This window comes from Haemorhous mexicanus, chromosome 25 (assembly GCF_027477595.1).
Source record: "Haemorhous mexicanus isolate bHaeMex1 chromosome 25, bHaeMex1.pri, whole genome shotgun sequence".
In the NCBI taxonomy this organism is placed as follows: Eukaryota; Metazoa; Chordata; class Aves; order Passeriformes; family Fringillidae; genus Haemorhous; species Haemorhous mexicanus.
In genome coordinates this window covers 6,806,493-6,826,516 of record NC_082365.1, presented here as the reverse complement: position 1 = coordinate 6,826,516, position 20,024 = coordinate 6,806,493, and the positions used below count along the sequence as shown (strand labels likewise).

Here is a 20,024-nt window from a genome sequence, read left to right as displayed (position 1 = left end):
CAAAGCCTCGAGGAGCAGCACAGTGCTGGGTGGCTGCTGGCACTAGGGCATGGGGCTGTGGGACCCAGGTGAACAGGGATGGGACATGATGGGTACCCCAAGGACAATGGAGATGCCAGGGGTGATGGAGACATAGGGACAATGGGAACCTGGATGTTATGGACTAGGGGGTGGTGGAATCCCAAGGGTGATGGGAACCTGGGGTCCTCAGGAGCAATGTGGAACACAGGGACAATGAGGATGCTGAAGGCAATGGAGACTTCAAGGAGTAATGAGGACCCTAAGGGATGATTAACACCCCAGGGGTGATGGGGATTCCAGGGACAGTGAGGGCTTGAAGGTTATGAGGACACACAGTACAATGGTGGCACCTGAACTGATGGGGACCCCAGTAGTGCTGGGAACCCCATTGGGGATGGAGGGGACACAGGGACAACAGAACACCAGGGGTGATGGGGATCGGGGAGTGAGGGAGACCCCAGGGACAGTAGGGACCCTGAAGGTGACAGGACCCCAAGAAGTAATGAGGACCTTGAGGGATAGTGAACCCCCCAGGAGTGGTGGGTACTCCAGGGATAATGAGAACCCTAAGAAGTGATGGGAAGATATGGGGTGGCCTGAGACCACAGGGTGGCCTGGGACAGGGACACTTGCAAACAGGGACCCTGAGGGTGTTGGGAGCAGCATGTGAGGACACTGGGCTGTGCCACCACAAGACCACAGGGGCTGGGGGACACAGGGGCTGGTGTCCAGGATCTCACCCTATACTGGCATATGGCTCCTCCCCCATCCCCTGGTCACTCTGTCCCAGGTTGTGCCATCCCTTGTGGTGACCCTATCCCCGGTGACCCTTTCCCACTGGTGACTCCATGCTTCTGGTGATTCATTCCCTGGTGCTCCCATTCCCTGCTGACCCCCTACCTCTCAAGAAGGTGACAGGAGTGATGTTCTCTCCCTGGACCTGGACCCTGATAGCCACAGGAGCATTATTCAGCCTAAGGAGGTGCCAAACCTGAAATGGGAATCCTGTAGCCACCAGACCTGCACTAGGAACTACTCTTCAGCCATAGCAAGTGGGCATGGGAATGGGCCTGTCTCCAGCTGGGTGTCCAGGTGTGGTGGCTGTTTGAAGCCTGTCATCACCACAGGGGGATCCTGCCCTGGCACAGGGCTGAGCTCTTGAAGGTGCTGGAGAGCTGGAGGCTGAGGCAGCTGCGGGAGGAGCTGCAGGGACCCCCACCTGAGGAAGTGCCACCACAGACTTGAGGAGGTCTGATGCCCCTTTGTCCTTGTCTGTCTGTCCCAGCCTCCATCCCTGTATCTAGGCCAGTTCTCCTGCCTTCACCTCACCATCTTCCATCCATTCATCCACCCATGTATCTATACATACAAGCATGAATCCATCCCTCATCCATCCATGTACCCATGAATCCATCCCCCCAACCAACCTCCATCATCCACAATCCATCCGCCCTCTATCCATCCATCCATCCATCCATCCATCCATCCATCCATCCATCCATCCCTCCATCCATCCATTATCCATCCCTCCATCCATCCATCCATCCATCCATCCATCCATCCATCCATCCTTCCATCCATCCATTGTCCATCATCCATCCATCCCTCCATCCATCCATCCATCCATCCATCCATCCATCCATCCATCCATCCACCCTCCACATGTCCATCCAGCTATGAATCCATGTCATTCCCTGGGGTCAGCTAAGTGCTGATCGGGCTGTTTGGGCAGTTCGGCTGAGGAATGTTCAGGGAAATTGAGTGGCCAAAGGAAGCTTGACGGGGTGGATATGGGTCAAGGGATGGCCAGCAGTGACCAGGTCACGGTGACAGCTGAGGGAACACCTGTGTCAGGAGACAACTGGGTCAGGGGGAGGGCTGGGGAAATCCCAACCAGGCCCCATGGCCTGCCCATCCTGCAGCACGAGTGGGAGGTGGCTGGGCCAGGGCCGGACCCTTGTCCCAGGTTCCTGCAGGTGTGGGACAGCCTGCAGAAGATGAAGCTGGCAGAGGAAGGTGCCTGACACATGTAAGCCAAAGCCAGCCCAGCAGAGCTCCCTGAGTCCCCTGGCACACACTGGGCTGCCCCCATCCCCAGCACATCCTGGCACTGGGAACAGCACCTGGCACTGCCATTCTGAGTGAGCCGGTGGTTGGGGTTGAGTCCTGGAGCCTTGGTGTCTCCATGCCAGTGATAACCAGGATGCCAGGGTTGGAAGGAGGTGGTAACACCAGGGCAGTGCCAGGGGTGATATGGGGGATGCAGGCAACACTCTCCCCCGACCTGCACCTGCCTGACTCCATAAACCAGAAAACAACCAAATAAAGTCTTTTGTCTGGTTTTCTTGATGGAAATGGGACAGAGACAGGGATGGGGTGGCATTGCCTTGGGCTAATGGTGCATGGTGGGGATGGAGGGTGGTCATGGTGGCCAGTGGTTCATTTTACCAGTGCTGCCACCAGCCCAACTGCAGTTGGTGTCCATCCAAGGCCTTCAGCCATCCCCTGGTGGCACAGAGCTTTCCTTACTCCTTCAGTCTCCCTCTCCTTTCTTCTCTGTTTTCTCCTAGTGTATTTTTTCCATTTCCATAGTTAAATGTATTTCACCCCTGCCCTTTCCACCTTCAGCTGGGGGAAACTGTGAGGGAGGAAGAGACACTGGTTTGAAAAGGTCTCACCAACAGCCCCAGGCTGACAGCACCACCCTAGGCACCAAGGCAGGAAACAGGCCATTGTTCTGGGGAATCTGCACCCCAGACTGCTCCCTGCACTCCTTGCCTGCTCCCTGCTTGCCCCCTGCATCGCCCTGCCTGCACCCTGCATATTCCCTACCTTCTCAGCCCATCCTGTCTAGCCCTGTCCCATGAGGATTCTTCCCCACCCTGCCAGGTGTAGCAATGCAGAATGTGCCCAACTCACTCCAATCCAGCTGAGAGAGGCCACAGTGGCTGCAGCATCATCACCTCGCGGCACCTTGGCAGCATCCTGGGACAATGGTGGCACCATCCTGGCACTGTCCTGCCGTGCATGGCCAGGGCCAGGACGGGGACAGTGGTTCTTGTGCTTGGCCTATGCCTACACGGCACTAGGGCTGGAGCCTCAGCAAGCACCATGCTAGGCGGTGCCACACCACACCGAACTTCACCACCCCCTGCAGTGATGTGCCAGGCCATGCTGTGACACATCTATACCGTACCATGCCATTCCATATCATGCCGTGCAGTGCCATGCCGTGCAGGGCCCGGCGGTGCAGCCGCCGCAGGCCCGTCCGGCGGGGCGGGGCGGAGACTGGGGCCGATGTTGCTCACCTTGCTCCTCCCTCCGCTCAAGCCCGGACCCGTCCGTGGCCCGGCGCAGCAGAGCCGGCAGCGGCGGCGGGCTCAGGTAAGGGATTCTCCCACCCCGCCGGGACCCCCGGGGCCTCCGTCCTGCCTCTGGCCTCCCAGCGCGACGTGGAGCGGGCTGGGGAAACTGAGGCATGGCCAGACGACGGCGCTGGAAAAGCGGTGTGAACCCCCACCCCCGCGTCCCACTGCCCCCCTTTCATCTCCCTTCCCAAGAGTTTGGGAGTCTTGGGGCGCTGGGGACCCCCTTTTCCGAGGCCGGCGGTCGCTCCCACCCCAGGATCCGCCACCAGCCCACATGGAAAAGAAAGAAAAACTGGGAGAGGTGCCCGGCGAAACCAGCCGGGGTGGGAGCGAGGGGCCCCTCGGCCCTCCCCCCCACCGCACCCCGACCACCTTTGACCCCTTTGAGGGTGTCACCCTCCCCCCGCCTGGTGCAGTCCGCGCCCTTTATTTATGGTAGGACCTACAAGAAGGCAAAGCAAAAATAGCCTCGCCTCCCCTCCACTGCCATCGCGGCACGCCCGGGGTGACATGAGGAATTTTAGGGTGCAAGGTGGGGGGCACACATGGGTGCAGCCCTGTTGGGTGCGTGGGGACGAGCTGTGTCCCCGCTGTTGCCCACAGGCTCTCGGCGCAGCATGGGGGAGGCAAGTGACATGGACAGCGGGATCATGCTGCACTCGGGTGAGAAGGGGGTTTGGGGGTTAGGGAGGTTTTGGGGTGTCCCTGTCGCCCAGGAGTGCTCTGATAGACGTGTCCCTCCTTCCCAGGCAGGGAACGGAGCACTTCGGTGCATGGTGACACACTAAGGACACATGAGCTGCCTGGAGAAAGCTTTGGGGAAATGAAGGGGTGGAGGACTGGAGGCTTCCCCTGCGTTTCGGGAGGCATCACAAGTGTAGTGGGGGGTGCTGTGGACAGGATTTGACTCAGACGGGTTTGGCTTGGAATGGCTGAGTCAGACTGAAACCTTCCTCCTGTGGCCCTCCTCCCACCCCCCAGCAGGGACGTCACATGTGTCCCGTGTCCCGGGGGGGGGGGGGGCTGAAGCACCCATGGTGCTGCTGGGGGAATTTCATGCATACCCTGGGGGATTGGAGGACCCATGGGTGCTGCTAGGGGAGGAGTTCCTGGATACCCTGGGGGGTTGGAACACCAATGGGTGCTGATGGGTGGGGGAAACAGATGTTCCACGGGAGTCAGTACACCCACGGATGCTGCTGTGGGGGAAGGGAGGCACAGCTGCTTTGGGGCAGCTGGAGTACCCATGGGTGCTGCTGGGAGGGTCATGGCTGCTTTTTCCTCTCCCTGTGGTGGAGGGAAACTAAGGCAGGGAGGCTGTGGGGTGGTGGCGGGTGGTACCCTGGGTGTTCCCATCCCTCCACATGTTCATGTGTCTGTTCCAGGCCATGACAGCCCAGTGTCCCCCCCAAAGGAGCGGGTGCAGGTGGGGCAGCGGCAGCAGCAGGCACTGGAGGCCCAGCTTGATGGCTGCATCCAGGAGCTGCGACGGCTATGCCTGCGTGAGGCGGTGAGCAGGGCATGAGGACCCCCTACCCACCTTGATATACTGCCATGGCTCTGCTCAGTGTCCCTTTGCCATCCTCAGGAGCTGACGGGGACCCTGCCCTGCGAGTACCCCCTGAAAGCTGGCGAGAAGCCTCCCAAGGTCCGTCGCAGGATCGGGGCTGCCTTCAAGCTGGATGAGATCGCCGTTCTGCGTGGGGTGGTGAGGCAGTCCCTGGGGTGCAAAGGTGGTGGGGACTCTTCCCATCCCATCCCATCCCATCCCATCCCATCCCATCCCATCCCATCCCATCCCATCCCATCCCATCCCATCCCATCCCATCCCATCCCATCCCATCCCATCCCATCCCATCCCATCCCCTCTGCTGTGGAAGCTGCCTGAGGGTCACCTGGAAATGTTGCCATCCCCATCCCATGGGTAGTGGTTGGGTGCCAAGTGCTCTAGGTGAGAGGGGCAGGGGGGTGCTTTCAAGCATGAGGTGGTGTTGGGATGTTGAGTTAATGGGGTTATCATGGAGTCCTAAACATAATGTGTGGGGTTGGGGTGCCAATGTGATGGGTGTGGGGGAGGTCCCAGGTGTATCAGGATGCCAGAATTATGGGAGGAGGTGGGTTCCAAATGTTATGGGTAGTGGTGGGGTCCTGAGCATGATAGGTGGTGTAGAGTTCCAAGAGTGATGCTGGGTGTTGGAGTCCCAGATGAGATGCTGGGAGGGGTTGGGATCCCAAGTGCTATGGGTGGCGTTGGGGTGTTAAGCATGATGGGGGCTTGAGGGTATTGAGGTGCGTTTCTGAGCGTGTCCCCTGCCCCCAGGACCCTCTGGAACGGGAGCGGGCGCTGCAGCTGCAGATTGCCGAGGCCTCCCGCCGGCTCTGCCGCGAGGAGAACATCGGCCGGCAGGTGCGGAAGAGGCGGCAGACGGCAGCACTCCGGGAGGAGCAGAAGCTGCGGGATCTGGAGCAGGTCTTGAGTCAGCGGCGGCTCCTGGCAGAGCAGCGGGACACCAGTACTGCCAAGGGTGAGCCCCCCGAGCCCCATGGTGGGGGTATGCTGGAGAGCAGGGAGGCAGAATGGGGTGCTGCTGCTTGGTTGAGTGTCCCTGGGGAATGCATCTGAATTACCCATTCCCTGTGAATGCACCCCAATGGATGCTGCCCAGTCCTTCATCCCAAGTGCATGCACCCCTCTGGATGCATGCCTCTCTGCCATTCCCCTGTGTGTCCCTTCCCAATATGCCATCCACAGTGCTGCACCTCAGTTCCCACCCCTCGTGAATGCATTTCCCTGGATGCACCCCAAATTCCCATTTCTGGTGAATACACCCCTTGGATGCACTCCAGCCTTCCATCCCCTGTGATTACAACCTGGTTCTACATCCCCAATGAATGCACACCCCCAACACCCCCTGGTGAATGCACCCCAATTTCCCATCCCTGCTGAATATACCCCCTTGGATGCCCCCTGGAAGGCCATCCCTGGTACGTGCACCTTGATATGCTCTCACTGTCAATGCAGCCTTTTGAAGGTACCCCAATACTTCATCTCTGGTGGCTGTACCCTTGTGAGTGCCCCCCAAAAAGTATTCCCCAGTGCATGCACCCCAATAACCATTGCTGGCATATATACCCCCTGAATGCACGCCAAAAGTCCATCCATAGTGCATGCACCCTGATAAACTATCCCCAGCAGTACCCCACTTAATCCACCCCAATACTTCACCTCTGCTGATTGCACCCTTCTGAAAGTACCCTAATAGTTCACCCTTGCCACTTGCACCCCATAACTATCCCCAGTCACCCATCCTCAGCACCTGCACCCAAAGGGGGGCACGATGTGGCCCAGCTGCCGTGTCCCTGTCCCAGTGGCGGCCACTCAAGAGGGTCCCCATTCTCTCTGTCCCTGTCCCCTCCAAGGACCAGGGCAATGGTGGTGGTGTCTCCTTCCCTGTTGGTGCCTCCAGCCTGCCCATCCCAGGCAGGCTGGTAGCTGCGCACAGCTCAGCAGAGCCGGCCTGGCCGGTACCGCTGCCGTCCCAGAGCGTGTTGGGACAGGTGGCGTGGGAGAGGGGAGTGGAGGCCCGCGGGGACGCGCTGGGTGGTGGCGGGGCCGTGGGAGCGCTTTGGCACCTGAAGGCAGCCCCAGCTCTGTTCTCACAGGGCCCTGCCCCATAGAGCTCAGTGCCTCTGACGAGAGCTCCATGTTTGACACTGGCCTGCTGGAAGAGGGTGAGGGGGCTGTGGGGACCAGGGTGGACCCCTGGTATGTTCCCTCCATTCCAACCCTTCCTGTGTCCCCTCTGTCTCTACTCTTCCTGTGTCTCCTCCATCCCGTTCCATTGCCATGTGTCCCCTCCATGCTGCTCCCCTGTGGGTCCCTTCCATCCCAACCCCCCATATCTCCCCTCCATACCAGCCATCCACCTGTTCCCTCCATCCCAACTCTCTCTTTGTGTCCCCTCCATCCCAACCCTCCATCTCTCCTGCAGAGGACACATGGCCACCAGGACCTGCCACCCCGCAGAGGTCCCCATCTCCCAAGGACCCCACCAAGGAAGAGGAGGAGTCAGGGCTTCTGATGCCCCCCCGTATTCCCTGGCAGGAGACCAGCCTGCACAGACCCTATGAGAGGGCCAAAAATTCCAGCATCGACCCTGAGGATGGTGAAACCCAGAGCTCCCAATGCTGTCTTGGGGCCCTGATGGCTGCCCCTTCTAGCTCCTTGGCCCCCAGCAGCCCTGACTCTGCAGGCCCCCCAGTGTCCAGGACAGGGGACCCTCCCTACCGGTTCGTCCCCATCCGGACCCTGGTGCTGTGCCAGCAGGCAGGTTCCAGTGCTCCCACCACCCCTGAGCCATCAGGACGGCAGGGACAGACCCAGTCTCTGAGGTAGGTCCTGAGTTTGGGGAGGATAGACAAGGGTTTCTGCTACGGAGGATGGAGATAACCCCATGGAGAGGGGGATGGGAACCTGGATGTTATGGGGACTAGGGGGTGGTGGAATCCCAAGGGTGATGGGAACCTGGGGTCCTCAGGAGCAAAGTGGAACACAAGGACAATGAGGATGCTGAAGGCATGGAGGATGGAGCTCAGTCCATGCCAAGTAGGATGGGAATGACCCTGTGAAGATGATGGAGCTCAGCTCATGGGGAGGATGTTGGAAATAATCCCGTAGGAAGGATGGAGATAGTCCCACTGGCTAACCCTGTGGGAAGGAGGATGGGAGTAATCCTGTGGGAGAGGATGAAGAGAACCTCATGGAGATAATGGAGCTAAGCCCACAGGGAGGAGGATGGAGATAATCCTGTGGAGAAGATAATGGAGAGAACACCAAGGGAAGTGTGGACCTAATGCTATGGGGAGGATGGAGAAAATCTTTTGGGGAGGACAGACATAATCCCATGGGGAGGGGATGGAACTAACCCCATGGAGATGATGGAGCTCAGTCATTGGGAGGATGGAGACAATATTATAGGGAGGATTGAGATAATCCCAGAGACAGGATGAAGATAATCCTATGGGGATGTGGGAGAAAACCCTGTGGGGAGGATGGATGGAAATCCACTGGGAGGAGGTTGGAGATGATCCCATGGAGAGGATGGAAGTAACCCTATAGAGACTGTAGAGGTCAGCCCCATGGGGAGGATGAACTAATCCCTTGGGAGGAGGCTGGAGACTGCCCCACAGGGAAGATGGAGCTAATCCCACGGGAGGAAGCTAGATGTCTCCCCACAGGGTGGCCTGCTGTACCCCTGGGTACACCTTTCCCAGGGCTTGCCCTGGCTTTAGGCTGAGGGGAAGGGTCCTCCCACAGCTACAGTGTCTTGCCTGCAGGGTGGACCCATGCTGGCAGCCAGCTGAGCCACGGGGCCGCAGCGCCGCACCCCGCCGGCGCCCCACCTACTACACAGTCACTGTGCCCACCTCCTGCATCCTGACCCCTGGCCCTGCGTGCCACTCTGGCTCTGATGACAGCATCTCCGACCTCTCCAGCATCTCCCACGCCACCTCCCCAGGCAGCAGCAGCCCTGACATGTCTTTTGCAGTTCGGCTTCCCCTTGCCGAGCCTGGTTACTACCCACAGGGTGCCCTCCAGCTCCTGCCACCTGCTGGCCCCCTGACTTCCCTGTATGAGCAGGATCTGGCCCCACTGCGGTACCAGCGCCTGGTGCCCTCTCGTAGCCGCATTGTGCGCACCCCCTCACTCAAAGACTACGTGCCCGCTGGGGCCCGGGGGCTCTCCAAGGCTGCCGTCGCCGAGGAGCTCAAATCATGGCACCAGCGTGCCCGGCTGAGGGGTGCCCGGCCCCACTCCCTCGACCGGCAAGGGGCTCTCCAGAGACCCCATGGTGGGACCACCAGGGATGTGCCCATTGCTCATGGAATCCTGTCACTGGTTCAGGTATGACACAGGGTCTGGCTGGGAGTAGCCATGTGGGAGAAGGGGAACCCCCTGAGTGCTGTCCTGCAGGTGACATGAATTGTTACCCGTAGGTAATGTAGGGATATGTGGCTCTGGTGGGGTCTCATGAGGATTTCTAGAGCAGGAGTGAAGTCCTGAGGGAGTCCTTGAGGTCCTATTGAGGATTGTTGGGACAGGACTGGGATTCCAGAAGGGACCCTGGGGCAGGAACATGGTCTCAGGAGGGTCCTGAGGAGAGGATCAAGGTCCTTTAAGATCCTTTGAGGCAGGATTGGGACCTTCTGAGGGTCCTCTGAGCAGGTCCAAGGTCCCATAGGTTGGGTCTGGAGAGTCCCTGATAGTTCCTGGGTCAGGACCAGTGCCCTGAGTGGGTCCCTGTGGCAAGGTTAGGGTCCTGAGGGAATCACAAAGGAAGAATTTGGGTCCCAGAGGGGTCCCTGGGGCAGGACTGGGTTCCTGACGAAGTCCAACAGCCAAGACCGGGGTCTTCTGTTCTTGGGAATGGAAGTAAGGACTTTAAGGTCCTTCTGGGGGGGGATGTGGATCTGCAGAGGTCCATGGACAGGTTTGGAGTTCCGCATAGGTTCCAGGGGAAGAACCAGGACCCCCTGAGGCAGGACTGGGATCCTATGTGAGTCGCTGGGATAGGGCCAGGACCTTAAGGGTGTCTCTGGAACAGGACTGGGGTTCCATGTAGGTCCCTGCTTTTTCTTAAAGATCCCAAGGGGATCCTACAGGGGTTCCTGTTGCAGGACTGGGGTCCCACGGGAAAGACCAGAACCTTAAGGGGATTACCGGGGCAAGACTGGGGTCCCATGAAAGTCCCATGGGAAGGACCAGGACTTCAGGGGGATCCCTAGGGCAGGATCCATGTGGGTCCCTCCTGTCACACCCAGGTTTCCACAAGCAGGACTCATGTGGGTCCCTGGGGTAGCACTGGGGTGCCCTTGAGCAGGGAAGGATTCCTGCAGACATTTCAGTGACCAGCTCCCCCTTTCCACCTGGCAGTATCACTGGGACAAATGCACCTGTGGCACAGCTGGGACACATGCTGGGCAAGTGAGGACCTGTGGCCGTGCTCCCACAGCTCCTCCAGCCCAACCCTTGTGCCGGATGTGCCCCCAGTGGTGCCCCTCAGACAAGGTAGGATGCCAATACCCACAGGGTCTTTGTCCCCCCAGGGTCCCCCAGTGCAGGTGCTGCGACGCTCAGCAGCCGGCGTGCCTGTGCAGGTCTATATGCCCGAGAACGGCGAGATCGTCACCCAAGTGTGAGTGCCATGTCCTCACCCCGGGGCGGGGGCACATCCTGGCTGGCCCAGGGGCGGCAGGGACGTCTCATGCCTCCCCACCCCGGTGTAGGGGCACAGGAGGGAGCCACAGTGGGGTGGCAGGGGCTGGCCCCCACCCTGTGTTCCCTCACTGGCACTGCAATGCTGATAGGGACACTGTGACCCCAGTGCTTATGGTGACCTTGGTGTCACCACAACCCTGAATTTGAGGTTCTGGTCTCTAATAAAAGTGGTTTTTGGGATACATCACTCTCAGGATGTGTCACCTCCATGTCCCCTCTAAGGTCCCCTACCCCTGTGTCCCGTTGTCATTGCCAGGATGGGACTGTGGATTTGGGGTCTGGCTGTGCTCGGGGCAGTAATGGGGTGATCCCTGTGGCAAGAGGGTGCCCCAGATCCAGCTGTGCAACCCTGACACCCAGTGAGCCATGTTGGGAAAGGGGCAAGGAGTAGAAAGGAAGGATGGAATGAAGGGTGCGAGGTTGGGGTGCAGGAGGGTGGGCAGGAAGGGTGCAGGGGAGGGCTGCAAGGATGGGTGAAGGGATGGGGTGTAGGGGGAGGGAAATAAGCTGCTCCGGGAAAGGATGGGGTTGGAGAAAGGGTGCTGTGAACCAAAAGGCAGGGATGGGGTGCAGGGCAGGCAAATAAAGAGTGCAGGGGTAGGATGAGGTGGGAGAAGGGGTGCTGGGAGGGGAAATGGTGGGGAGGAAGGGATAGGTAAGGGATTGAATATCGGGGATGGGGTGCGGGGAGTGGTGCAAGGAAGAGCAAAGGGATGGGGTGCAAGAAGAGGGGAAAAAAGGGTTGCCGTGGGGGTGCAGTGCCAGAGAAGACACTCCGGTCCCCGCATCCCCGCCCGGCCCTGCCAGTGCCGGGTGCCGGCGGCGCCGCTCCTCCGGTGGGGGCGGGCGGGGGCCGGTGGCTGCGGCGGGAGGCGGCGCCGGGGGGACGGGAGAGGGGGGGGACACCGGGCAGCAACCGAGAGCCGCCGGGCTGCGGCGTCGCTGCGGGCCTGCGCTGGCCCCGCATCGGCACCGGACGGTCCCGGGAGACACCGGCAGAGACAGCGGCACCGGCACCGGGCGGCACCAGGACCGGCCACGGGAGCGGCCCCGGTCCCGGTGCCGCCGCGCAGCCGCCGACCTTTTCCCGGACAGCTCTGAGCGGCGACACCGGGCCCGGCCCTGGGATGGGGCCCGGCGGCTCCGGGAGTGGCTGGCCCCTGGCCGGGACCCTGCTGGTGGCCGTGGCCGCCTCGATGGGTAAGAGATATACGGGGACCGGGGAGGGCCGGGGGACCCGGTGCCACCCTGCGACTGGACACGGTGCCATCATCTGTGACACGGGGATCCCGCTGGGTGGGAGGGACTTAGTGCCACTAGTCGTGCCACACACGGCCCCTTTGACCGGGGCTTGCTTGCAACAAAGTGTCCCCCTGGGCACTGCGTCCACTCCCCCCAAACCCGCCTCCCATTTGCCGCTTTCGGAGTGACCCCGGGAACAGCAGGCAGGGAGCCCGTGGCTAACTGAGCCGGGGAATCTGGGGGCTTCCCATGCACGAACTCTGTGCCTCAGTTTCCCCACTTGTCCCTGAACTGCCGTGATCCCATTTTGGATTGTGTGAATAATGCCATGTGAGATTCCCACAAAGTCCATTTCCGTGGCTGCTCCGGCTCCTCCGGCCGCCCCGGGCCTCGGCCCGTGGCTATTTCTGGGAAGACAGGTGGCTCCGGACAGAAATAGAGTGGGAAGTGCCACTGGAACACGCGGAAGGAGGGGAAGCTAGGGAGATCTGGAGGAATCTGGGGGGGTCGGAGAGCTGGGTGGGATGGAGTGGCGTCTGCAAGGGTGTAGGGTTGGATGGAGCAGAATATGGGGGTACATCGGGGCAGGGTTTGGAAGGAAGTGGAGTGGGATGGAGCAGGGTATGGGGGTACATGGGCAGAATGAAGCAGGGTTTTAAGGGATATGGGGCAGGATGGAGCAGAGCAGGGGTTTGGGGGTACATAGGGACACTGTGGGTGTGGGGCAGGACACAGCAGGGTATAGGGGATGTGGGGCTGGGTATGAGGGACAGCGGGGACAGGAAGGAGCAGGGTTTTTGGGGGTGTATAGGGGCACACTTTGGGGGTGCATGGGGCAGGATGGACCAGGAGGACACAGTGGGGTACAGGCTGTGCTCATGTGGGGGAGGAAGGGCATAGGGTGCTGCTGATGCCCCTGAGGGTGGTGATGGCCAGGTGCTCCAAGGCCCTGGTGGTGGGCGGCTGTCCACAGTGTCCGGGGGCGAAGACTGCCTGTGGTACGTGGACAGAAACGGGTCATGGCACCCTGGCTTCGACTGCGAGTTCTTCACCTTCTGCTGTGGCACGTGCCACCAGCGGTACTGTTGCCGAGACCCTCTGCGCCTGATCACCGAGCGCCAGCAGCGCCACTGCCTTGCCTTCAGGTGCCACAGCCAGGGCTGATGGGACTGGGGGCTCTCCTGGGCAGCCTGGGTGCTGGAACTGGGTGCTGGGCATATGATAGGCAGTTGTACTGGGTGCTGCTCACTGTATGCTCTGCACTGAGCAGTGGTGCTGGACACTGGTATTGGGTACTGGGCAGTGGTATCTGGGCTCTTGTAGTAGGTATTGGGCAGTGGGTGTTGGGCACTGGTACTGGGTGCTGGGCTCTGGTACTGGATGCTGGCCAGTGGTACTGGGGTTGGACATTGGCACTGAGCAGCGGAAGCGGGTGGTGGATGCTGGGTGCTCTGCACTGGTACTTGGTGGGGGCTCTGGGTGTTGGGCACTGGGCACTGTTACTGGAATGCTGAACGCCGGTGCTGTGCACTGGTTCTGAGCACTGGGGAGTGGTACTGGGCACTGGGCAGTGCTACTGGGTTGCCAGGCTATTGGCTATGGGTGCTGGACACTAACATTGGGTGCTGGGCATTGAGTGCTGGGTACTGGGCACTGGGCAGTGGTACTGGGTGTTGGATACTCATACTGGGTTGTTGGTCTCTGGGCAGTGGTACTGGGCATTGGTGCTTTGCTGTGGGTGTTGGGCACTCCTACTAGGTGCTGTGCACTTGGTACTGGTACTGGGTGCCAGTCTCTTGGCATTGGTACTAGGTGCTGGTATTGGGTTCTGGGTGCTGGACATGGTACTGGGCACTGATACTGGCCACTGTGGATTGGGGGATGGATGCTGTGGATTGGTCACCAGTACTGGGTGTTGGCACTGGGTGCTGGATGCTGGTACTGGAAACTTGCACTGGGTGCTGGGCACTGGTTACTGCCACTGGATGCTGGTCACTGGGCAGTGGGCAGTGGTACAGGGCATTGGCACTGGGTACTGGGCACTGCTACTGGGTGGGCAATGCTACTGGGTGCTGGGCAGTGGTCACTGCTACTGGGTGCTGATAGTAGTGCTGGACAATGTCATTGGGCATTGGTTCTGGGCACTGGGCAGTGTCACTGGGTGCTGGGCAAAGGGGTAGTGGGCACTATCAGTGGGTGCTGGCCGGGGGTGTATGCCGTGGGCCCTCCTGGCCCTGCTCCCCATGCCCGGGGGTCCCACAGCCCCAAGACCATCGCGGGCATCGCCTCAGCCGTGGTGCTTTTCATCGCCATCGTCACCACCATCGTCTGCTGCTTCATGTGCTCCTGCTGCTACTTGTACCAGCGCCAGCAGCACCACCGAACGCCCCTCCAAGGTGTGGGGCTGGAGGCTGGGATGGGGGTGCAGGAGGGTCCTTTAGGAAAAGAGGGTGGAGTGGGGTTGAGGGGGCCTAGAGGATTTCAGAGGGAAGGGGAGGTCTGGTGGAGGGCTGTAGGGATGGGGGATGCAGGGAGGGAAGAGCAAGAGGGTCCTGCAGGTAAGGAGGTGCAGGGTTAAAACTACCTGGGGGAATGGGAAGGTGCAGGAATGGGGGATGCACAGATGGGGTGTGCAGGAGGAGGCTCAGTGCATGATGGTGCTGTAGGTACAGGGTGGGGGGGTTGGGGGAGCCTGGACAGAGGCCTGTGGGAATTGGTGTGTGTGTGTGGGCTATAGGGGTGGGAGGTGCAGGAGGGTCCTCTAGGTAGAGAGTGGAGGGCTTTGGGAAGAGGCAAGGAGGGGGTGCCTGGAGGAATACAGGGGGGGATCGGAGTGGGGGGGTTGGGCAGCAGGGATGGGGGAGCTACAGGAGGGTTCTGGAGGCGCAGGGTGGTGGGATTTTGAGGGGGCCTCAGGGAATGTAGAGAGGCCTGGGGGTAGAAAGGGGGAAGTTGCAGGATGGGGGTTTGCAGGATCCTATAGGTACAGGGTGAAGGGGTCTGGGGGTGTGGGGCGGGGAGCTAGAGATGTGCAGGGCTGTTGTGGTGAAGGTGGAAGCTGAAGGGATGAGAGGGAGCAGAAGAATCGTGAAGGTATGGGGTGGGGGACGCAAAGAGAAGGGGAGCTGTTGGAATGAAGGGGGGATCGGGAGGGTGGGGGTGTGGACTGCATGAATTTGTAGGAGGAGGGGTAGGGTACAGGGATGGGGAGAAGGAGAGGTCCTGAGGTACACGGTGAAGGGGTTGTAGGAGGGGTGAAGTGGTGGGACCTGAAGGGATGCAGGGGGAAAATTTGGTACTGCAGTGGGGTGTGGATGACACCCCAGCGGCCACCAGCCTGAGGGCCACCACCACTCTCGGCACCATCTCTGTCCCTGGGTCGGGTGCTGCAGACCTCCCCAATCTCTCCCGCAGGCCCGGAAATTCCCCTGTCCAGCTACCACCCTGCAGCTCCTCCAGCTCCCTTCCCCGTGGACCCCAAAGCCGGCCCTACACCTCCCCAGCCTGGCTTCACCCCCATGGCCATGTACCCCCCTCCCGGCCCTGCCACCCAGTACCCCATGTACCCCTCCGGCCCCCCTGTCTACAACCCTACAGGTGAGCACTGGGGGGGAACGGGGACCCTCCCTATTCCCCGGGGGGCCTGGTGGCCTGGTGACACCGCATCTGCTCCCCCCGCAGCACCACCACCCTACGCCCCGGCACAACCCAGCTACCCTGGAGCATGAGTCCCCGCGGAGACCCCCGCACCCGCCACCGGCCAGCGGGGCCAGGCTGGGGACCCCAGGGACGCCCCCTGGCGCTGGGGGGCTGCCTTAGCCGGCGCTGGATCGGGCTCTTCCCAGCCATCCTGGGGTGATCTGGTGCCAGCAGGACAGGGTGGCCCTTGTGCCGCACACTGGGCCCTTTGTGGGCGCCTACTCCCCCGACTCTGGGTGCCAGTGGCCCCGAGCACCCGCGGAAGGGTTCCCGGGGGGTCCTCCGAGGGCCGTGCACCGCTGTCTCCCTGCACACTACCCCCGGATTCATCCCCGGCTCTTCCCTCCGGAGCTGGCATTAAACCACGTCTTGTGCCCACAGCCTGATGTCTTCTCGGTGATTCTAATGGGGAAAAAAGGAAGGGCAACGCCCCCAAACCCTTCCCGCGAATTGTAATGTGGGGAAACATGAATTCCGCCCTGTCCCTTCTGCTCCCGAGACTTATCCCTCCCAAAATTGTGTTGGGAAGGGTAATCCCCACCAAATCAGCCGCTTGGATGAGCCAGCCTGGAGTGCTGCCACCCACCCAGCCCCCTCACTCAAAAAGGAGCGTGAAACCACCCCTAGAATCTCGGGTGAGAAAACAGCAAATTCTGCGCCGGGATTGGGACTGTGGGCGCGTGAACAATTCCTCTATCCATGCCCCCTCTCCTGGACAGGAATAAGCGGGGGAGGGTGGGTGATCATTGTTCCTGGTGGGATTCATCCCTGCCAGCACTGCTGGCTAAATTTGGGACCAGAGTCCATCAGTCCAGGAGAAAAGCCCTACAGAGCCGCCTGGAAGGACAAACCCCTGTCCCATCTCCCAGCCCCCTGCATCATCCCCAAAAACCGTCTGAGGTGCCCGGAGTGGGGGGAGCCGTGGGGGTGCAGCTCTGAGTTTTATTGAAGTGGGACGGGCAGGAAAAGAAATAATAATAAAAATAATAATAAAAGCAGCGACGTGGGTTCTGGGGGGAGGGGCAGGGGTGTGTGTACACAGCCAGCTGCGTGGGAGGCTCAGGATTTGGGGACCCCCCGCTCCCGGAGGTAGATGTCACGGATTTCGGCCAGGCTGCGATTGAGCCCGCTCAGCGCCTGGGCGATGCCGCGCAGCACGGCCGTGGTCTCCCGACGGCTCTCGGCGTATTCCCGGCGGAACGCCCGCATCTCCTGCACCAGCCGCTCATTGGACTGCACGAGGCTGAGCTGGGGGCACTCGGGGGTCCCGTCCAGCCCCCCGGGGGGCCCCGCCTCTCCCGCGCCGCAGTGACTGAGCTGCTCGGCCTCCTGCTCCAATAGCAGACTCGGGAAGTCGGAGCCCAGCGGCTCCTGCTGCCCGCGGAGGTCGCCGAGGGAGAGTTCGGTGGGTGCAGAGCGCGGGGGGCTCCGGCTCCAGCCCTCGCACAGCTCGTTTGGCCGGCTGATGCCGGTGCGGGGCCGCCGACAGTCTGAGCGGCGGCCGGGAACGCCGTCGGCAGCGGGGCGGTGGAAGGGCTCAGTCTTCACCTCCAAAGGCTCCTCCTTTACCGGCTCCTCCTTGACACCTGTGGGACCGAGGGGGAGCTGCAGGAAATCTCCCGTGTCCCCGGTGCCCCACGGACCAAGTGACAGACCCTGTTGTCTCCATCCCTGTGCACATACATCCCCTCTCCTGCACCCAGGCCCGGCTCCATCTATACCTATCTCCATAGTTCCATGTCCCTCATGACAGTTCAACCCCATTCCCTGTGCCTTGTCCCTCTCCTACTCCCAGCACTCCCATAACCCTGTCCTGAATGTGGTGTCCCCATGTGCCTGTATGGTCCTGGTACCCCCACATCCCTGCCCCAGTCCACACATATCCCTGTTCTGAATGTGGTTGCCTCTATGTTCCTGTTTGGTCCTGGTACCACCATGTCCCAGTTCTCACCCCACTAACTCCCATGTCCCTGTTCTGGTCCCAGTACTGGAATGTTCTTTGTCTCTGTCTTGGTCCTGCCCCATGTCACTGTCCCAGTCCCACCACACCTTTGCCCAGTTCCTAGCCCCTTCTTATGCCTGTCCAGGTCCAAGTACCCTGTGCCTTTTGTCCCTGTCCTAATCCCAGTCACCCATATCCTTGTCCTGATTCTGGTACCCTTCTGTCCTGGTATCCTGTTATTCTCCCTGTCACCTATGCCCCTGTCCTGGTTCTCCCACATCCCTGTCACCTGTCCCAATATTCCATGTTCGTATCCCTTTGCCCTGACTCTATGTTCCCTCTGTGTCCCTGCCCCACTGTTCCTGCACCAGTCCTTACCATGCACCTCTAGTAGTCCCAGTGTCCTGGTCCTGGTTTTTCCTACATCTTGGTCCCAGTCCCCTCACATCCCTGTCCTGTTTGCCTGGATCTGTGTCCCAGTCCCTCCATGTATGTTCCCAGGCCAAGTGATGCCTTAGGATGCCCCCATATCCCTCATGTTCCTGTCCCAATCCTCCTGCCATTGTCCCCTGTATCCATGTCCCTGTCCCCCATGGCATGGTCCCAGTGTCCCTGCCCTGGCCCTAATCTCCTGTGTTCCTGTCCTGATCCCTCTACACACCTGTCCTGCTCCCAGTTTCTTGCTCCTCATTCCCTGCTCTTGGTCCTGGTGTCCTGTGTCCCTGTCCCAAAACCATGTTTCTGTCCTGGTCCCCTATGTCCTGGTTACTCCATGTCCCTGTACTGGAGGGACCAGTGCCTCTGTGCCTCCAGTGCCTCTGTGTCCCTGTCCCAGTTCCTCATGTCCCTGTCCTGATGCCCTGTATCCTGGTTCTCCAGGTGCTGATTCAGGTCCCCTGAGTCTCCATCCCCATCTCCCCATGCACCTGCTCTCGTGTTCTGGTCTGGCTGTGTCCCTTTCCTGGTCCCACACACCTGGTCTCCTGTGTCCCTGCATGCAACTGTCCTGGTCCCAGTGACCTGTTTCAGTCCCAGTTCTCTTGCATCCAAGTCCCAGTCCCCCATGTCTGTGTCCTGGACCCCCACATCTTGGTCACAGTATCTCCACGTCACTATCGTGGTCTCCTGTATCCTGATCCCCTCACTTCCCGGTCCCCTTGTGTCCCTCTTCCTCCCAACCTCTCCCAGTCCCACTGGCCCTGTGTCTGTGTCCTGGTTTCCCATGTCCATGTCCTGGTCCTGCATGTTCTGGTGCTAATCCTCCTCCTCTTTCTTGATACCAGGGTTAGATGGGATACTGGGGAGAAATTCCTCCATGCATAGTCCTGGTCCCAGCGTTCCCATGTACCTGTTGCTTGTCCCCACTTCCTAAACCTATTTCTCCATGTCCCATTCCAACTCATCCATGGCCCCCTATTCCATCCCCCATGGCCATCCCGGTCACCCAGCAAGTCCCTGCCCCATGTCTGTGTCCTGGTTCTTCATGTCCCTGTCCCACCATACATCTGTACCGGTCCCAACGCTTGTGTCTGCTTGCCGGTCCCCCCGGAACCTAGTCCCAGCATCCCCATGACCCTGACCCGCTCTCCCCTGTCCTAGTCCCGGTCCCGCATGTCTGTGTCCGCGTCCTCCATGTACGTCTCTTTACTCTTCCGTCCCGGCCCAGCATCCCGTGTCCCTGCCCCGTCCCGCTGCCGCTGCCCGCACATTCACCGTGCTGTGCCGACCCCTCGGCGCTGCGCATCGGAGGGTCAGTTCCGGCGGCGCCGCGAGGACCCCAGACGGGGGCGGGGGCGGGCCCCGGGCCGGGCTCGGCCGCGCCGTTCCCGTTGCTCCCGTTATTCCCGGTGCTCCCGGTGTTCCCGTTTCTGGCGGCGGCCCTGCCGGCCGGGCCCTGCCGCTCCAGCCGGTGCCGGCTGATCTTGTCCCCGGCGCGGCGGCGTAGCCCCCGCCAGCGGTTCTTCACCTCGCCGATGTCGCGCTGGTGGCGGCCGGCGGCGTTCACCTTGTGCGTGATCCGCCACCAGATCTTCTGCTTCTCGTACGCGTTCACGGTACCAGCGGCGGCGCCGAACAGCAGCGGCTCGTACCGGAGCACTTCGCTCATAAGCACCTCCAGCTCCTGCAGCGTGAAGTTCGGCTTCCGCTTCAGCAGCCCCCGCCGCGCCCCGCCGCCGCCCGCCGCCGCCATGCTCCCCGCCGCCTCCGCCGCCTCATGCCGCCGCCCCGCCGTCCATAGCCGCCGCTGTGTGCCCTGCGCCGGTTCTCCGGTACCGAGCGGGGGGAGCAGACCCGGACACCCCCGACAGCCCCCGTCGGGCGCTGCCCCTAGCGGATCCGGGACGGATCGGACGGGCCGGGGCTGCACCGTACCCCCTGCTGACCCCGCCACGCCGCTCCGCCCCCGGTGCTTTTAACGGCGGACCCGGTGCGTTAACGGCGCCCCCTTCCGGCCCCGCCGCGCACAGCAGCG

The 20,024-nt window shown here is 61.0% G+C and overlaps 3 protein-coding genes and 1 long non-coding RNA gene across 8 annotated transcripts; 2 read left to right on the top strand and 2 right to left on the bottom strand.

Moving 5' to 3' along the window:
- Positions 1 to 2,344: 2,344 nt before the first annotated feature.
- On the bottom strand, positions 2,345 to 3,305 carry LOC132338291 (uncharacterized). The gene is made up of 2 exons (XR_009489419.1): positions 2,941 to 3,305; positions 2,345 to 2,659 (listed from the first exon to the last, which is right to left on the bottom strand). It is a non-coding gene; the product is annotated as an uncharacterized LOC132338291 (long non-coding RNA).
- Positions 3,306 to 3,356: 51 nt separating this feature from the next.
- INAVA (innate immunity activator) lies at positions 3,357 to 10,855 on the top strand. 4 transcript variants are annotated; one of them, XM_059867714.1, is made up of 9 exons: positions 3,357 to 3,405; positions 3,993 to 4,052; positions 4,775 to 4,899; positions 4,978 to 5,097; positions 5,710 to 5,914; positions 7,053 to 7,121; positions 7,382 to 7,781; positions 8,727 to 9,294; positions 10,497 to 10,855. In XM_059867714.1, the coding sequence occupies exons 2-9, from the start codon at positions 4,007 to 4,009 to the stop codon at positions 10,587 to 10,589; spliced, it is 1,626 nt and encodes a 541-aa protein (XP_059723697.1). In that variant the 5' UTR covers positions 3,357 to 3,405; positions 3,993 to 4,006; the 3' UTR covers positions 10,590 to 10,855. The 4 variants fall into 4 exon arrangements, with proteins under 4 accessions (XP_059723697.1, XP_059723695.1, XP_059723694.1 ...); XM_059867712.1 differs by lacking the exon at positions 3,357 to 3,405 and having other exon boundaries at positions 3,460 to 4,052; positions 4,978 to 5,094; XM_059867711.1 differs by lacking the exon at positions 3,357 to 3,405 and having other exon boundaries at positions 3,462 to 4,052.
- A 709-nt stretch (positions 10,856 to 11,564) lies between these two features.
- Positions 11,565 to 15,989, top strand: SHISA4 (shisa family member 4). The gene is made up of 5 exons (XM_059867476.1): positions 11,565 to 11,868; positions 12,884 to 13,055; positions 14,173 to 14,306; positions 15,325 to 15,507; positions 15,592 to 15,989. Exons 1-5 carry the CDS (start codon positions 11,796 to 11,798, stop codon positions 15,636 to 15,638), a joined length of 609 nt encoding a protein of 202 aa, XP_059723459.1. The 5' UTR covers positions 11,565 to 11,795; the 3' UTR covers positions 15,639 to 15,989.
- A 548-nt stretch (positions 15,990 to 16,537) lies between these two features.
- On the bottom strand, positions 16,538 to 19,981 carry LOC132338193 (myb-related transcription factor, partner of profilin-like). Of its 2 annotated transcripts, none has more exons than XM_059867474.1 (2): positions 19,259 to 19,981; positions 16,538 to 17,195 (listed from the first exon to the last, which is right to left on the bottom strand). In XM_059867474.1, the coding sequence occupies exons 1-2, from the start codon at positions 19,740 to 19,742 to the stop codon at positions 16,669 to 16,671; spliced, it is 1,011 nt and encodes a 336-aa protein (XP_059723457.1). In that variant the 5' UTR covers positions 19,743 to 19,981; the 3' UTR covers positions 16,538 to 16,668. The 2 variants fall into 2 exon arrangements, with proteins under 2 accessions (XP_059723457.1, XP_059723458.1); XM_059867475.1 differs by having other exon boundaries at positions 19,265 to 19,980.
- Positions 19,982 to 20,024: the final 43 nt, after the last annotated feature.

Bases quoted from the DNA above. Each gene is read 5' to 3' on its own strand.
- LOC132338193 (XM_059867474.1), bottom strand. From the start codon at position 19,742: ATGGCGGCGGCGGGCGGCGGCGGGGCGCGGCGGGGGCTGCTGAAGCGG. The intron at 17,196-19,258 runs GTGCGGGCAGCG...TCGGTCCCACAG, and splicing joins GTCGGCACAGCACGGTGAAT to GTGTCAAGGAGGAGCCGGTA.
- SHISA4 (XM_059867476.1), top strand. From the start codon at position 11,796: ATGGGGCCCGGCGGCTCCGGGAGTGGCTGGCCCCTGGCCGGGACCCTG. The intron at 14,307-15,324 runs GTGTGGGGCTGG...TCTCTCCCGCAG, and splicing joins CCACCGAACGCCCCTCCAAG to GCCCGGAAATTCCCCTGTCC. The intron at 15,508-15,591 runs GTGAGCACTGGG...CTCCCCCCGCAG, and splicing joins CCCTGTCTACAACCCTACAG to CACCACCACCCTACGCCCCG.
- INAVA (XM_059867711.1), top strand. From the start codon at position 3,935: ATGGGTGCAGCCCTGTTGGGTGCGTGGGGACGAGCTGTGTCCCCGCTG. The intron at 4,900-4,977 runs GTGAGCAGGGCA...TGCCATCCTCAG, and splicing joins GGCTATGCCTGCGTGAGGCG to GAGCTGACGGGGACCCTGCC. The intron at 7,782-8,726 runs GTAGGTCCTGAG...TCTTGCCTGCAG, and splicing joins GGACAGACCCAGTCTCTGAG to GGTGGACCCATGCTGGCAGC.